At 59.5% G+C, this 17,007-nt stretch overlaps 1 protein-coding gene across 7 annotated transcripts in view; it reads left to right on the top strand.

Annotated features, from left to right (window-relative positions):
* Window positions 1-16,536, top strand: part of KIAA1755 (KIAA1755 ortholog) — a 39,986-nt gene extending 23,450 nt beyond the window's left edge. For 4 of the 7 annotated variants that reach the window (XM_008517423.2, XM_070589192.1, XM_070589197.1 and 1 more), the window contains 10 exons: window positions 189-312; window positions 2,829-2,922; window positions 3,795-3,881; window positions 4,018-4,134; window positions 5,875-5,973; window positions 6,929-7,077; window positions 9,045-9,183; window positions 10,397-10,519; window positions 11,160-11,378; window positions 15,262-16,536. In XM_008517423.2, the coding sequence (XP_008515645.2) occupies window positions 189-312; window positions 2,829-2,922; window positions 3,795-3,881; window positions 4,018-4,134; window positions 5,875-5,973; window positions 6,929-7,077; window positions 9,045-9,183; window positions 10,397-10,519; window positions 11,160-11,378; window positions 15,262-15,963 (1,853 nt within the window). In that variant the 3' untranslated portion in view covers window positions 15,964-16,536. Of the gene's footprint in view, window positions 1-188; window positions 313-2,828; window positions 2,923-3,794; window positions 3,882-4,017; window positions 4,135-5,874; window positions 5,974-6,928; window positions 7,078-9,044; window positions 9,184-10,396; window positions 10,520-11,159; window positions 11,379-12,155 lie in introns of all 7 variants that reach the window. The other 3 variants (XM_008517425.2, XM_070589195.1, XM_070589194.1) reach the window with 3 other exon arrangements.
* The last annotated feature ends 471 nt before the right edge of the window (window positions 16,537-17,007 follow it).

The following is a 17,007-nucleotide window of genomic DNA, read 5'->3' as shown; positions in this document are numbered from 1 at the left end:
TTCAGAGGCAGTGGCTTTGAACTGGGTCTTGAAGGATGAATAGGAGTTCAGAGTTCACAGGTGAGGAGAGAAAGGGCTTTCCCGGCAGAAGGACCAGTATAGGCAAAGGTCTGGAGGCCACAGAGCTGGCTCCCCCTGTCGAGGGGGCTCTACCTTCTCACTGCTCACATATGTCCTCTCTCCTCCAGGTGGTCGGGACAAGGCGGGGCGGCCCTTGCTTCTGATGTCGACCACCCAGGGGGCCTGGGAGGCGCCATGGTGCACGGCCTCAGAGGTCACCAAACTGCTCTCCTACTTGTGCACTGTCTCCAGGTAAGGGTGTGGGCCAGCTGGCCACTCCATCACCCTTGACCTGTCACCCAGAGCCCAGGACCCAATGGAGAGACACCATAGCCTTCCATCCAGTGTCTGTTCCCAGAGTCAGTCCCGAGCCCCCTGCTGGGCGGAGCAGGACAGACTTACTCCTCGCCCCGGGGGTCCCTAGGCTGGTGGGGGAGGTGGACGGCGTGCAAGAAGCAAGCCGCGGACAAGTAACTCTCAGGGGTGTCTGTGTGGAGAAGAGAACAGAGGGATGTTGTAGATCGGCATGCGTCAGAATCACCAGGCGGGCGTGAAAGCAGACCGCTGGGCCCCACCCTGATTGTCAGATTCAGGTCTGCGGTGCAGCCTGGGAATCTGCATTCCTAACAAGTTTCCTGCTGGTACTGATGCTGCTGGGTCGGAGACACATTGAGAACCACTGTTGTACTAAGAAGGGTCGGGGGACTAATTTCAATGGGGAAATCAGGGAAGGCTTCCCTGAGGAGGTGATAAGTGAGCTGGCTTCTGAATTATAAATATTTGTTGAACCAGTGAAGAAAAGGGCGAATGAGTGAATGAATGAGTGAGTGAGAGAGTGAAAACAAGAATGAGTGAGGGAGGGAGTGAAGGAAAGTGAGCCAGGCTGACTTCTAACATCCACCAGCCCCACCCCATTCAGACTTCACGTTGGACTGCTGGGGAAGAGGCGCCACCCTCTCTGAGCCCCAGCCCCCAGCCCCCAGCCAGGGCTGTCGCAGAGGTGGTTTGCTGGGACTGTGGCATAGATCTCAACCCAACCTAGAGGTTCTGCCCCGGGGGAGGAGGAAGGGATCCTTGGAAGCTTCTCCATTCACTCCACTCCACAGGAGCCATCATTGCCACCTGCTGGCCACTGGGATTTTTCTTCCTCTTGTCCAAGGGGGAGTGGCTTTTCTGGCCTGAGTGGGAGATGGAACCCCCTTTCGAGGCTGAGAAGTGGCCAGCGTGGTAGACAGAACCCTGGAATCCCACCAGCCTGCTGTGTGACCTTGGGGTGGTAACACCCCCTCTCTGAGGCTCACCTGATAAAAGGGGATGACCAGGTGGGCTCTGAGGACCCAGTGTGGTCACAAGAGGTGGGGGTGAGGTGCACTGTAAACCGTGGAGTGCCATGTCCATGGGGTCTTGTGTGCTGGGCTTGCTTTTCCACTCCTGCTGTGAACCAGCGTTGCTGGGCACCTGCTCTGGGTCGGCTTTATGCTGGGCCGTGCTGGCCACCCAGACGCTCCTCACCTCGGGCCCTGACCTCTAGGGGCCTCCAGGCTGGTGGCGGAGGCAGGTGTGGAGGAGACCTCTCTCCCAGCCGGGGCACAGCCCGAGGCAGGTGAGGAGGGGGACGTGAAGCCAGAGACCTGGCCTCGCCTCCGACAGCCTCCTCTCAGTTTGCCACGTCACCGCCCCGTGCCTCAGTTTCCCCTTCCAGGACTGTCATAATCGCAGACCTTCATATCCCCCTTGCTCTGCGCAGCCAGTGAGCGCTTTACAGTCGCGACCTCATCAGCCCACCCCAGCCCCATTTACAGATGCGAAATTGACTCCGCGCAATGCGCGGGCCCGGGTGACAGACACGTGGCCATGCCCCAGCTCCACCCCCACGCCGACCCCCTGGTTTCGCCTGTGAACTGGTGGTTGTAGGGCCTGAATGCAGTTGGGGGTCATTGTACTAACCTGCCTGGTCATCGGCATGGCCGAGGGCACCTGGAAGCACACCGACGCCCCGCCCCGCCCCGCTGGATGATGTCTGCGGGATGCGGTGGGGGTGGGGTGCGGAATCGGTATTTTGACAAGTCCACACAAGCGGGCCAGTTTGGGAAATCCTAAGGTAATCCCTGAAAAGTGCATCGTGAACCTGTGAGGGTGAACCGATTCCAATTCAAAAAGTCTTACCTGATCAGGAAAACTATCCTTCTATGTCCCGGCCTTATATCTCTTTGTAAGAACTTTTTAAAGGTGAGAATGTCTTTCCCAGAAGTCCCCCAGCAAACTTCCCCTCACATCTCATTGGCCAGAAAAGTGTCACATGACCCATATCTAAACCAATCATTGGCCAGGGGATTTGGGTCACTACTGTTGGCCTCAACCAATCAGAAGTCAGTTCCAGGGTGCGTGAAGGATACACGTGGTTATATGGAGGGAGCTGGATTCTTAATAAAGTGAGGTTCTGCCCACACGAAAGGGGTGGGTGAGCCTTGGGGACTCACCCACTGCAACTGGGAGAGTGGCTTATAGTTTCTGATTATTGGGGTGTAAGAGAGAGCTATGTGAAGTACTGTGGGAGCACTGAAGAGGGAGCAGTGAGCTCTGCCTGGAGAAGAATCAGGGAGGGCTTCCTGGAAGCGGGGGCACTGGGACTTTGTCTTACAGGATGCAGAGTTCTCCAATAAATCAAGGCTTCTAGCAGCCAGTTCCCCTCACCTCCCACTAGGTCCTTCCCCCTCGAGAGTCCCGGTTCACCCAGCAAGACTGCCAACTCTTTCTACCACCCACAGGCCTGAAGAGAAAGCCAAGGGGCTGGCAGTTGTGATTGACGCCAGGAGCCAGCCCCCACATCCCGGTCTGGTCAGTGCCCTGCAGGCCACCCAGGTGAGTGGGAGGTGGACAGCCTCAGCCTAGTGAGTCTTGGGAGCACCGGGGGCCTTGTGACATTCCCGCAGCTCAGAGCTGGGCCCAGGACCCCACGCAGGGACTCTCAGTGTTGATAACAGAAACCCCAGCCCAAACTGGCTTAGAGACAAAGGTCGTTCATTGGTCCCTGCGACTCGACATTCCAGAAGTTAAATCCACCTTCAAGTGTGGCTTGATTCAGGGGCTCAGATGCCGTCAGCAAGATCTGGCTCCTCTCTCCCCATCTCTGGCCCCTTCGCAGCCAGGCTCCCTCTCGGTGGCAGTCCGGCTCCCAGCAGCTCTGAATTCCGATGGTCTTTCATTAAAGTTGGGTAGGAAGAAACGAGAGAGTCCTTTCCCAGAGGTCCCAGCCAAAGTTCCTTCGTGTCTCCTTAGCCCCGATTGGTGCGGGTGACCATCCGTCACGCGGTCTCTGTGGGCAGGGGAGTGGGACGCACCGACTGGCTCAGACTTGGCTCACAGGAGCCTCCTGGACGGAGAATGGGGGAGGGAGAGATTCCTATCGAGCCAGTTGGGCAGCAGAGTAAATGGAAGGCTGGCATCTGCTCACCTCGTGGTCTGACCTCCACCTCCCCTTCTCCCTCCTCCTCTCTCTATAGATGGGGAAACTGAGGCCCAGAGGGGGCGGGGTGTCTAGGAAGTTTGCAACACAGCTTGGACCTGCTGCTCTCTTGACTTCCAATGACTCGCCCTCCAAACATACCACATAAGGGTCCAGCCACAGGGACCCCCCCACACACCCCACACCCGTGGCCCCTTTGCCTGCATCTTAGCCAGGAGGCTCAGTGAAGGCCTGGGCAGAGCGGCTCTGACGTGCTTGTCTCCGACAGGCTCTGCCCCCCGCCTCCATCCGGGCCCTGCTCTTCCTGGGGGAGAAGGAGGCCGCTCTCCAGCTGCGGGCGTTACCCGACATCCAGGTGAGGGGGACGCAGCGGCCGGGGGCCGAGGCATAGGGGACTTGCTGGGCTGGGGCCAGGATCCGGCAGGACCTTCTCAAATGTCTGTCCCCCACACTGGGTCCCGGTCCTCCTGACTCTCTTCTTTTGTCTGTAGGTAGAGGTGCTGACCTCGCTGAAGGCCCTCAGCCACCATGTGGCCCCCAGCCAGCTGCCCGCAGCCCTGGACGGCCCCTTCCCCTACTGCCACAGCCAGTGGGTGCAGCTCTTCCAGGTGCCCAGCGTCACAGCCTTTATCCCCCGACACCCTTTCTCTTTCTCCCTCCGCCATCCTGTCCCACAGATCCATTGACTCTGTTGGGGTCAAAAACAGTCATTCAACAAACATTTATAATGAGGGTGCAGAATGGAGTAATTAAGAGCTCAGGCTCTGGAGCCAGACAGCATGGGTTCCAATCTCAGCTCTGCTGTGTGACCTTGAGTGAGTTATACACCTTCTCTGGGCCATTTTCCTCAACTACAAAATGGGGTTAATGATAGTACCTCCTCGTGGGGCTGTCGCGATGATTAATTGAGCTACTGTGGGTAAAGAGCTTGCAAGAGTGTCTAGCACATGCTGGAGTATGTCTATGTTAACTGGAAATACACTTACAGACACCTGCTCTGTGGAGCCCCACAACTCGGGGGACTCAGGGCCCGGCGGGGAGGTGCAGATGCGCTCCCTCCTGCGAGAGCGAGGGAATAAGGAACCGCCCGCGCTGGGCTGCTTTCCTGTGCCATCTCAGTCCCTCCTCCCCACAGCCCTGCGAGGGGGCAGGTCATGCCCAGTCACCCTGTGGGGACACACAGGCCCGGGTGATGGGCACAACAGTGCACCGAAGATTACTGCTTCAGCTGCGTGGACACCCGTGCCTGTGGACACTGCCCCAGGCTCCCCCAGGACAGGGCTGCGCAACCACGGCGCCATCCAGGTGTAGGCCAGAGAATCCTTGTTTTTGGGGGGGAGCTGTCTTGTGCATAGTAGCTTGACTAGCGCCATCATGGCCTCGACCTGCTCTGACAGTAGCAGCCCACAAATTGTGACAACAGAAAATGTCTGCAGACACTGGCAGTGTCCCCCGGGGTGGGGGGATCACCCTTCGCCGAGAACCGCCGGTCCATGCACACAGGCTGCGTGAGGTTTGTGGTCCGCTTTTGGCCCCGTGCTCCCCTTTTTAAAATCCTGTCTGTTTTTGAATAGGCAGTATGTTCTGAATTCCAAGGGCATAAAGGGTCTGCGCTGAGAGGTCTTTCCTGCTCGGCCCCCAGGCCCCAGCTCTCCTCTCCAGAGGCCTCCGATTAATCCAGCGGCTTTGGAACTATATTTTCACCTTAAAACTTCCCCTGTAAGTGACGTCATACCCATAGACCCAGAAAACAAAGCTGCCAATGATGGAGACTAGTACTGTGTGCTGGGTGCTAGTCTAAGTGCCTCGCACAAATGAAGCCATTGAGTCCTCATGCAAGCCTGTGAGGCAGGAACTACGTGATCCCATCTTACAGAGGAGGAAGAGGAAGCACAGAGAGGTTAAGTAACTTGCCCAAGGTCTCACAGCTAGGAAATGGTGGAGCTGGGCTGACGTGGGGCCCAGAGGAGGATGCCCCCTTCTCCTTCCCCCTCCGCTCCCCCAGGGTGTCCCCACTGGCCTGGAGTAGCTCAGGCCTGTCTTCCTTCTTCTCCCTCCCGCATTCCCAGCACCAGTGGTCCTCAAAGTGTGGCCCCCCGACCAGCAGCATCAGCATCACCTGGGAGCTTGTTAGAAATGCAGATTCTCAGGCCCTGCCCCAGGGGAACGAAGCCAGAAACTCAGGAGTGGGGCTCAGCAGTCTGGACTTGAACCGGCTCTCCAGGGGATTCTGATGCGGCTGAAGTTTGAGAACCAACACCTCCTGCCCCCTCGTGTTCTCCTGGGTTGGGGTGCGCCCTCCTCACTGGCCCGGACTGACACCCCTTCTCTGGCCTTCCATCCTGCAGAGGTTGGACCCTTTCCTTGCTGGGCTCCGCCGGGCCTCCTCCCTCCTGCAGGCCTCCATCAAGGAGTTTGAGAGGGGCGACCCCCCTGGAGGGGTACAGGTGAGCCTGGAGCGAGTGGTAGGGAAGCACGTCACACCCCGGCCTCCAAGAGCAAGGGCTCCGTAAAAGGGACAGCCGGGGTGGGCGCCATCACCCCTGCTTTTCATCCATTAGTTTGACTAATATTTATTGGGCGCCCGCTAGGTGTCATGCCCTGGAGACCCAGCCTGAGGCAAACTGATTTGTCCTTATTCTCATGGGGTTTATTTACGGTGCAGTGATAGAGGCAGACATTTAAAAAGTAAACAGAGAAATGGATATGTGGTTACGAATTGTGCGGAATGCCAGGAAAGTAAGATTGAGGATAATGGGGAAGGATGGAGGGCCTCCCTGAAGAGCTGGTATTTCAGTTGAGGCCTGAAGGATGAGAAGGAGCCTGCCATGGGAATGGGAGGGGGCTGAGCTCCAGGCAGAGGGCAGGCATGTGCAAAGGCCCTGAGGTGGGATTATGCTTGGTATGTTCAAGAATAGCGTGGAGGCCCAGGTAGAACAGAGTGAGTTGGGGGTGCAGCGAAGGAGGGAAGAACTAAAGGATCTTCCGGGTCCGGGGGGGGCTCTATCAAGGAGGAGCTGGGCTGTGATTTGATTCTAAGTGGGCGGGGAAGCCACTGGAGAGTTTTGAGCAGGGACATGATCAGTCGGGCACTTTGAGATCCTTCCAGCTGCCATGTGGAGAACAGACTGCAGGGGGAGCCAGAGTGTGGCAAGGAGACCCGTGAAGAGGCTGGGATGGATGTCCCGGCAAGAGATGATGGCACTGGGCCCAGTGAGGTTGCCACGGTGATGAGAGGAGGCTTGGCTTGAGGAGATGTTTTAGAGTGAGAAAGCACAGACTTCCTGTAGGACCATGAATGCCAGACTGGGGGAGTTGAGCGTGATCTGGGCGTGGGGAGCTCAGGAAGGTTGTAGAGGGAGAGTGGGGACTGGGCCTCAGGCCACCTCCCTCCACTGGCAGGAGGCCTCCAGGTGTCTGAGCAGGTCCAAGGAGCTGATGGAGGCCGTGCTGAGGGACCCGGGCCTGCTGGGCCTCCAGCGGGAGGGCGGGGCCACCCTGGCCAGGCTGCAGCAGGAGGCCAGCAAGCTGGACTTCCACCCCGACGTCAGGTACAGACCCCGGGGTTCTGCGCCCCCACCCCACCCCGTTCCCTGGCTGGGGAGCCTGGAGCTGGGGCCACCCCGCTGAGGGGACACATAGGCCTCAGATCCTGGACTGACGCCTCGGCAAGGTCCCCGTCCCTTCTCTGCTGCTCCTCTTCAACCCCGGCCATCCTCAGCCGGTGTGGGCATCGGAGGACAGCCTCTGGCCGTTTCTGGTCACCCTCGGGGACCTAGCACCTTCTCTGACCCCAGAATTGTGTTTGTTCTCTCCATCAGAACAAACACAGTTACAAAGTTTGCATCAGCTTCTACGAGCAGTTTGTTTATTTCACCACCACGTACGCCGCACTAAGGATGTACACAGCCTTGTCCTCAGGGCTTTACAGATATTGACTCACTTAATCCCCACCCATGAGGGAGATCCTGCTGTTATCCTCCTTGTACAGCGGAGGAGCCTGAGGCTCAGCGAGGTTAAGTGACTTGCCCAGGGTCACACAGCTGGGATGTGGTGTGGGCCAGGACTCGAACCCAGGCAGCCTGGCCCAGAATCTTGAACGCACCACCCGGAGCTGCGCCCACGGGCAGATTCACGCTGACGTGAGTGCCGGGCAGCAGCGGGTGCTGGCGCGGCGTGTGGAGTCACCTCCTTGCCCCTCACACGGGCCGGTGGGCTGGCACCGTCTTTCCCGGCACGTCCCCGCCTCCCTGCTGGGCCCCCAGCCGCCTTGTCCGCCGTAGGTCCCTGCAGACCCCTGGCCGCCGGCGGCTCCACCAGGGGGCGCTGTGGCCCCACATGAGTCCCGCGCGCGGTTTTCCCGCACACGGTCCCGGGCTCCCGCCTGGCGGCCCTGCCCCCTCCCTCTGCCGGGCGGGGTGGCGTTGTCCATCCCGCGAACGCACCCGGGGGCTCACGCCTTCCTGGGGCGGGGGGGCAGTGACCTGTGGGGGCGGCCGTCAGATGGGGCGGCCCGCAGCGCGGCCCCCTCAGGAAAGCGGATCTCCTCCCATCCCCTCTCTCTCCTCCCATCCCCTCTCTCTCCTTCTCCTTCTGTAGTAAGACCCCCGAGGGCAGAGGAGGGTGGGCGGGATTTGAGGGGTGATGGAACGCCCGAGCACTCTCCCTTTCCCAAGCGTGGCCACGCCTGGAGTCCCAGCTACGCCCCTCCATTTACGTCCTGCTGGCTTGGACCAATTTTGTAAATTATGTGCAGAAAAAGCCGTGGGCTGGGCGCCGGTCCCGACTGCCCGGCTGGGGTCGGGGCCTCTCTCCCGACCTCAGTTTTCCCATCTGAGAAACGGAGGCCAGAGCGGGAGGCCTCTGACAGCCGCTCTCCACCGTGGCAGGGGAAATCGCAGACCCCGAGCCCCGCGCCGTGGTCAGGGCTGTGAAGGTGGGGGCCGGCTCCCAGCCCGGGCGGCCCCGGAAACCCGAGGGCTCTGGAAAGCACTCACGTCCGGGGCACACTCGGAGCCTGACGCACTTGGCCCGGGTGGCCTGGGCATCGAGATTTTTAAAGCTCCCGGGCGGGTTGTCACGTGCAGCCGGGCTTGAGAGCTAAGGCGTGAGATCGTTCAGTCTCTGCAACCAACCTGTGAGGTGGGTTCTGTTACCCACACTTCTTATAGATGAAAACACAGAGATGCAGAAAGAAATTTGCACAAGGCCTCACTATCAGGAGGTAGCAGGGCTGGGATTTGAACCCGGATCTGTCCAGCTCCGTTCATACCCTCCGAGGGAAAGGAAGGGTCATTTGGTTTCCTGCTGTGTCCTCTAGTCCTCCCAGTCCCATGGAAGGCCAAGGCTGGGCCCAGAGAGGTGTAGGGACCTGTCCAGGGTCACACAGCAAGTCAGCAGCTGGAATACCCCAGCCGGGGCCACGGGCTTGGTGGGAGTTAGGGGGCAGGCCTATGCTGGGCAGGAGTGCTGGGGAGGGTCACATCTTAGGCTTCTCTCACCTTCCTCCACCTCCCAGGAGTCATCTGGCTGAAGCCACTGCTCTGTACAGCCTCATGGACGAGCAGCTGCATGTCCTGGTCACCGCGTCCAACCACCTCCTGGGGAGGCTGGAGCTCCGCGTCCGCCTGGGCCGCCTGGAAGCTGCCATCCTCCAGGTGAAAGGGGAGGCTTGCCTGGGGGAGGTGGTGGCTTCTGCCTGGCCAACCCCCACAGGGAAGGTCCTGTTCCAGGCCGTGTCCCAGCCGGGCACCCTGCCCTGGTGTAAGGACACGAGGTGGGCAGTTCTTCAGGGATGCCGGGCAGGCATCCTTGGGACACATGACGTGACACTCAGCAAGTGCTTAATGGGTGAAAACCTAACCCCCAAAGCTTTACTTATGGGAGACCAGCTGTGTGCCGAGGCTGGGCCAGAGCCCTTGCACCCAGCGTCGCTTTCCAGCCTCATCACTCCCCCATGCTGTGGGGAAGGTGCTCACAGATGAGAAATCCCAGGCCAGGCGACATTACATCACCGGCCCGTGGCCACACCCCATGGTCTGATCCTGGAGCCCACACCTGGCAGCACCTCGTGTGACTGCGCTGCCCAGAGCAACATGTCCCGTCACCTTGGGGCCGTGGGGCGCAGTGCGCTCTGGAGCCAGATGGCGTGGGTCCGGTCGTGGCTCCGGCCCTTACTGGTAGTGTGACCCTAGATTAGTTATTCAACTGTTCAGTGCCTCGGTTTCCTCATCTGTTACATGGGGATAATCTTAGTTCCTGCCACACTGGGCTTTGTGAGGATGAAGTGAGTGAATACACGCCTTTAAGACACCCCAGAATAAGAAGGGACTTCTGCCCATGGGTTCAAGAACACCCCTGTGCGTCATCGAATCCTTACGTCTACCCCATTTTGCCACTGAATGAACTGAGGCCCCAGGAGGGGAAGCACCTTGCTCCAGTCACACAGTGAGTTCATAGCAGGCCCATGCACCTTCCTCTACAGCGGGCAGCTTTTCTCCAGCACTGTTTGCACACCCCCAGGGACAGGGAGCTCATCCCTCCCAAGGCTGCCCCTTTGATGACTGGGCGGCACCGAACGGTTAGAGTAAGCTGAAATTTGCCACCCTGTGACTCATTCAGACAAGTGTGCACCTAATGTGTGTAGGGCACCGGCCAGGCCAAATGCCCTCTGGGGTGCACTCAGGGAGCCCCCTCCCTTTCGGATATTTGAAGAACATGACAGAGCACTCCCTTCCACAGGGTGTCTGTTCTCCCCCCAGAACTGGGAGGGTTTCCGTCCAGGCCAGTGGCCTCCCCGGAAGGTGGGGCGCTGGCCAGGGGCCGTCTCCCGGCAGCCCCCTCACGTCCAGACCTCCTCCCCCGCCCCAGGTCAGCAACTGGATGGAGCAGGAAGGAAGCCGGTGCCTGCGAGCGCTGACCCCCCGGGACGGAAGCCTGGAGACGGTGGAGCAGGCCCACGCCGCGTTTGAGGACTTCTTCCTGCAGGCTGCAGTGCGTTCCGGAAACTGAGGAGCAACACCCGAGCAGAGGGAGGGGCGCAGAGGGGGCGGCACGGCAGGACCGCACGGCGGAGGTGGGAAAGTGCGAGGAAGCTTCCAGAGACAGTGAGGAGGCCAGTGCGGATCACAAATGGTTCAGCTTAGATGGTGTCTCCTCCAGGAAGCCTTCCAGGATCCCCAAGTCCACAGATGACCAATCTCAGAATCTCTGAGGGCTTCTTAAAATGCTGATTCCAGGGTCCCACCCTGGGCCTACAAAGTCAGCCCCAGAGAGCAGGACTGGGGAATCTGCGTCCTTGGTGCGCTGGGTCCTGGGCACAGGGTGATTGAGCCTCTGTTTCAGCCCTCAGGGAAGGCCCAGGCCAGGGGGATGGGGGCGGGGGACAAACAGGGAAACAGGCAGAAAGGGATGGCTGTGGGGACACGAAGACGTTGGGGTCAGGGAAGTTTCCCAGAAAGAGGTGACACTAAGCAGAGTCCAGCTAGAGGAAGTGAGCGGCCTGGGCAAGGGCCTGAGTCTCCCTTGTATAGATGGGGAAACTGAGGCTCAGGGAGTCGCAGACTCGGCAGCGGGTAGCGGGAGGTTGCAGCCCAGGCGGGAGCTGAGTGGACCCCCCACTCTCCCCGCTCAGGCCCAGTACCGGCGTGGCCTGGAGCTGTCTAAGCAGGCGGCCCAGCTGGGAGCTGCAGGAGGGGCCGGAGAGGCGGGAGGAGCCGAGCTCCCAGAGCTGGCCGCCTTCGCCGCCACCCAGCGGGCCTTCCAGGCTAAGCTGACCCACTTCTACATGGCAGCCGAGCGGCAGCGCACAGACCTGGAGACGCAGCTGCACCTACACCACTTCTGCAAGAGGGTGAGCCTTGCGGCCCGCCTGCACAGACACCCCCGCAACCCCCACGAGGCCCGGTGGGGGGCGGGGAGCAGGGAGCGGCCTAGACACAGCACGAGGCTCTTTGCATGATTCATTCCCCTTGTCCCTTGAGTGGGAGAAAGCATGACCCGCGTTTTCCAGAAGGGAAACAGGGTTTGCGAGGTTAAGTCACCTTCCTAACCAGGGCGGGTGACCCCTGACCCCAGCTTGTCCCACTACACCAGGCAGCCTCCCACTGACCTGGTGTCAGCTCTCAAAGGACCCTCAGGAATCACCTGCTTCTTCAACTCTGGGATTAGGGGAAGGAGCCCGGGGATTTCTGAGCATCCGGTCAAAGCCGTAGACTCCTCCACACATGGATCTCTGCAGGCAACGTCAGGGGTCAGGACCAGGCTGAGAACCTTGACCTCGTGCCCCTCCTCTGTGGCAGAGTTGGGGAAGCAGGATCAGAGAAGGGCTGTCACTTAACCAAGGTCACACAGCAAGCCCATGGCACCATTCGAGCGCTCTTTCCTCTGTCTCACCTTGCCCTGCACAAGGTGGGGGCGCCGGGGCAGGAGGGCGCAGTCAGCTGAGGCTGGGCCCAGAGGCTGCCCTGAGCACCCTCAGAACAGAGGCCTCAGTCTTCACCAGGAACCAGAGTTTGGCCAGGAGGCGGGGGGGGGGGGGGGGGGGGTAGCGCCACTGTGTGTGTACGTGGGGGGCGAGCGCAGAGTTGGGGTGGGAGGCCAGAGGAACTGCATCTTCATCTCCCAGCAGCCCAGTGTGCCACGGTTAATCAGCCCCATCCTACAGATGCGGAAACTGAGGCCCAAAGACGGAAGGACTTTGCCCAAGGCCACACAGCTGGAGGAAGGAAGAGCTGGGATTTGAACACAGATGTGTCTGCGCCCCATAACATGCCCCGTATTCTTCTCCGAAGGTGGGGGCGTGGCAGCCAACTCCCATGTCCCAGCAGCATGAGGATGGTGAAGATTAGGTGACCCTTAGGCGGGAGCCCACATTATCGACTGTGTCCTCCACCCAGGCCCTCCTGTGGGCGCTTCACAAACCCTGCCTGACTTAATTCTCACCATATCTTTATAAGGGAGGGGCACCAACATGGTTTCCATTTCACAGATGAGGAAACTGAGGCCCAAAGAGGACAGTGACTTGCTCGAGGTTTCCCAGAGGGTCAGTGGTCCAGCAGGATTTGCCCGAAGAGCCCCACCCTTCCTAAGATCATGAAGCCAAACCCCTCGGTTTTCCGATGGGGAAACCGAGCTCCCGAGGGAGCTGTAACCCAGCTGGGTCAGGAACCCACATCTCTGGCCCCAGCCCAGTGCCCTCAGCCGCCCCTCGCACTCACCACCGAGGACAGAGTGTGGGAAGAGGCTGACCCCTTCTCCCAGCTGTCACGCTGACCCAGCACATAGGGGACAGAGAATACAGGACGCTTCAGAGTGCAGCGGGAGGGACCCCGGTCAACTCATGCCTGGGGCGCCGGGAGAACAGGCCGCTCTCTGTCTCTCTGGGGCAGCAGGCAAGGGAGGCGGATGTGGGCAGTGATGGCGACAGGATGCCCCACTCCCAGCTGTGCAGTAGAGCGAGGCAGGGGTTGGATCTGAGACTGAGTCAAAGGCGACTTACGCCTGCAGGGGCTGTGTGACCTCAACGCTAGTCTTCACTGCTCTGGGCCCCAGCTCCTCGTCAATAATAATGACTATAATAATAACAGCAACCCATGCTTATGTTGTTCTTACTACGTGGCAGGCCCTCTGTTCCTGTCATTTTGCATATCGTTTCGTTGTCACACCAACCCTATGAGGCAGGCACTATTACTATGCCCATTTTACACTCAAGGAGACACAGAGAGGTCAAATAACTCACCCAGGGTCACACAGCTAAGAAGTGGCAGAGCTAAGATTCAAACCCAGATCATCCAGCTCTAGTGCCTGGTAGTGGGAGAATTAATTTAAACGTAAGTAACCCCCCAGCTTTGCTCAAATTTGGAACGATTATTATTAACGTCAATATTATTATCATTAGTAGTGGTGGGAGGGGTAGTAATGCCTCATGGCTTAAGGGTGTCTGGAAGCTTCTCTCCCTTGCTTACTAATTTCAGCCCCTTGGCCTTCCCCGGAGAAACTAAGCTTAGTCCAGCTCTGAGGCCTTTGCGGTTGCTGTTCCCTCAGCTAGGAACGCTCTTCCCCTCCACCAGACGGTCTCTTGTCTTTCTTCAGTGCTCTGGCTCATGTGTCCCCACCTCCGAGAACCCCGTCCTGACACCCAGCTCCCACCCCCGTTCTCTCTCATCACACTGTGTTTATCGTTTCCTGGTGCCCTTTGTGATCTGACATTATCCTGCTGCCTTGTCACCTGCTTGTCCCTCGTCTGTCACCTGTGAGTGACCTCCCCTATGCGGTGGCTGGGGCTGACTGGTCCTGGTCCTGGTCCTGGTCCTGTTGGCAGTGCCCAGCGCAGGGCCAGCGCCCAGGGGGCTCGGAAACGCTGAGGACGGCAGGCCAAGAGGTGGGAGGAAGAGTAGGAGTTAGGAAAGGAAGGCAGGCGGGGGTTAAGTGTGTGAAGGTGGAGTCTGACCCTCGCCTCGAAATGGCACAGGAGTTGGCAGCTCTGACCCCAAGCCCCGCCATGGCCGTCCCCGCTGCTCGACTTGCGCAGGCCCCTTCTCTCTGGCGTGGAATTTTAATCCACACAACAAGGGGTCGGGCGAGATGATTTCCGAGGTGCTCTCCATCTCTGTCCAGCTCGGCCTGGAAGATGGAGTCCCAGACAGACAGACACACAGACAGGACAGCCCAGTGCTGGGCCCAGCCCCAGGTGAAGGGCGTGCGGGCAGCGGCTTGTGCACTAAATAATAATAACACAGTTGTGGGGCTAACGGAGATTTATGGAGCCCTTCCGCGGCCGTGAGCTCCATGTGCTTCCACCAATAGGAAGCCATTTATCTAAAGACAATTCCCTTAATCCGCAGAAAGACGGTTTCCTCGGAGAAAATGGCTCTCCAATCCCACAAGCTAACAGCTCGCTGTCGGCTTCTAAATTAATGGAGAGAAAGATTATGTTTTTCACACGCTGCTGGGAACGGCTTGGCTCCTTTGCAGCCTGCAGATATTTTGGGTGAATGGCAGAAGCCCAAAATGGGGCGCAGAGCCTGGAGGGAGGGGCCTCGGGGCTGGGTCTGCTGACTGTCACTGGTGACTGCAGGGGTGCGACTCTACCTGGGCCAGTTTCTCTGTGCTAGGAGCTGCTTGGAAGATGCTGTCTGGAAGGCCGGAGAGATCTGAGTTCAAACCCAGCTCCTCCCTGACTTGGGATCTGGGGCAGGTGATTTCATGTCTCTGAGCCTCGGTTTCCTCCTCCATAAAATGGGCTGCGGGTACAGTTCTGTGTGTCACACATGAGACACAAGAGAGCCTGGCAAATAAACGTCAGCCGGCCCCCTCTCTCAGCCCCTCTCATAAGGGGTTCGCACAATTCCAGCATCCAAGTTTTCAGCACTCAAAAGCCTTTTCATGATCCTCTGGCACAATCTCCCATTTTACAGGAGGAGACACTGAGCCCCAGAAAGGGTAAGTGCTTGCTGGCCCCGAGGTCTATCAGCTGGTGCCCGAAGATCCCAGGGGTGCTGGGGACTCTTTCCTGCTGGCAGGCGTGTGCGCCCCGGGAAGAGAGGGAGCCCACTGTCATCATTGTCAGCAGGGGAAATCATGGCCACGCTGAGGGGCCCCTCACATTGATCGGGTGCTTGTTATTAACTCGATCCAGCAATATTTATTCTTCAGGTCCCCTCTCTGCTCCGAGAGGCACGTCCCTGTCCACACCGAGCCCCCACAGCCCCACTCCCTCTCTGCTTATCTCCCAGATGACCTGGTTCCACAGGGACTGTCAGGACCTGATGACGCAGCTCAGGCTGGGCAAGGCCCAAAGGACCAGCCCTGGGGACCAGCGCCGCCTGCACCGCTACCTGCAGCGACTGGCGTCCGAGTTCCCTGAGGAGAAGCTCACGGCCATGGGGCTGCAGGTGGCCTCCCTGAGCCGGGAAGGCCTGGGCCAGGACCTGTGGGAGGAGGCCTGGGTGAGACACGAGGAGATCCAGACCCTCCTGAAGAAGGCCGTGGCCCACTGTCCTTGCCCAGCGGGTCCCACTGCCCACTCAGCACACCCGGAGCCAAGAGGGGCAGCCACCAAGGGCCAGGGTCTGAATGCAGAGGTCACCTCTAAGGGAAGGCGGGACCTGCCCCTCCAGCACCCACTGGGCCTGGACAGTTCGCCCAAATCCTGTTGGCCTCCTTGGGCCCCCAGAGTGGGGCGCAACAGAAATTTCCTGGTGGGCCCCCAGACCAGGGAAGCTGGCCAGGCTGTAGAGGCTGAGGATGGCGAGGGCCCCCGTGAACCCCTTGATCCTGCCCCTGAACGGTCTCTTGCCACACTCTTCTCCTGGCAGCGGCTCGCCAGGCAGGGTCAGAGCCCCCGCCCCACTGGGGGCAGCTTCTCCTCAGAGGGGACAGACTCCCAGACGTCTCTGGAGGACTCGCCACAGACAAGTCCCCCAGCATCCCTCTAGCTGGGAGCCCCCACCATGTCACCATGCTCCAGGGGGTGGCTGGGCTGGGGCCCAGCTGCAGAGGGAGCTGGGGAGCCCTGGCCGATCCCATGGAGACATGGCTCCTGAGCCCTCAGTGTGTTTGGCCTGTGCTGGGGGGAAGAGCACCTGGACCCGCTCCCGGCTCCAGAAAACTCCAGGAAGACCCGACTTACGCACATTGACGACGGTGAGAGAGAGGTCAAGGCAGGATGCAGTGGAGCAGGTGGTTGGCTTCACGGGCCCTGGGTCTCATTGTGGAAAGAGCTGCTGGTACGGACCCTTCCAGGGGTGTCAGTCATAGGCAGGCCCGATGCCCGCCTGGAGTTCAGGGGCACACAGCTTCCCCTTGGAGAGCAAGGGGCAGAGTTGCCCTCATACAGAACCATGGGTGGGGAGATGCCGGAGGGGCGCCTTGTCTCAGGGTCCCATGGAAACAAACCTCAAGACAAGGATTCGAGGGCACATCTATTTGGCTGTGATCCCAGGAACCCCTGGTGGAGGCGTAGGGAGGCGAGTCTGGGGAGGGAATAAAGGGTGTTGTTGTCAAGTAAATTACCGTGTGCTATTTATTCGCTGGCGCCATTGGCCTCCGGTGAAGAGAATCACCTGCTGGCAGCCAGTTAGTGCCCACAGAAGGGTAAGGGCGATGGAATGTCTGCTGCCCTCTCTACTCTGTCTCCCTGGGCTCCTCCAACTGACACGGGCCATCGGTCTCAAAGTCAAGGAACCCCACAGTCTTGTCCTTGCCCTCCGGAGAGTAAGGACTCTCGCCCTCCGATGTTCTCTGTCTTCTTCCCCTCCCCACCACTCCTCAGGCTCTGCATCCACTCCCCCACAGGTCCCCACCTTTCTTTAGGCACAGTCTCTGGTGCCCAGCATCACAGGGTTCTGCTGGTGGTTGGGGTCGGGCGAGGGGGTAGGGAGCCACGTCCCCATTCAGCAGGTGGTGCGGGGGCCCGAGGGAGAGGCCTTTACATCTCTGATCTCAGAGTGTCTAGAAGAGAGCCAGCCTCTCAACCGCCC

This window comes from Equus przewalskii, chromosome 21, assembly GCF_037783145.1.
Source record: "Equus przewalskii isolate Varuska chromosome 21, EquPr2, whole genome shotgun sequence".
NCBI classification, from domain to species: Eukaryota; Metazoa; Chordata; class Mammalia; order Perissodactyla; family Equidae; genus Equus; species Equus przewalskii.
The sequence above is the reverse complement of the archived record's forward strand: the minus strand, read 5'-3'. Positions and strand labels throughout refer to the sequence as shown.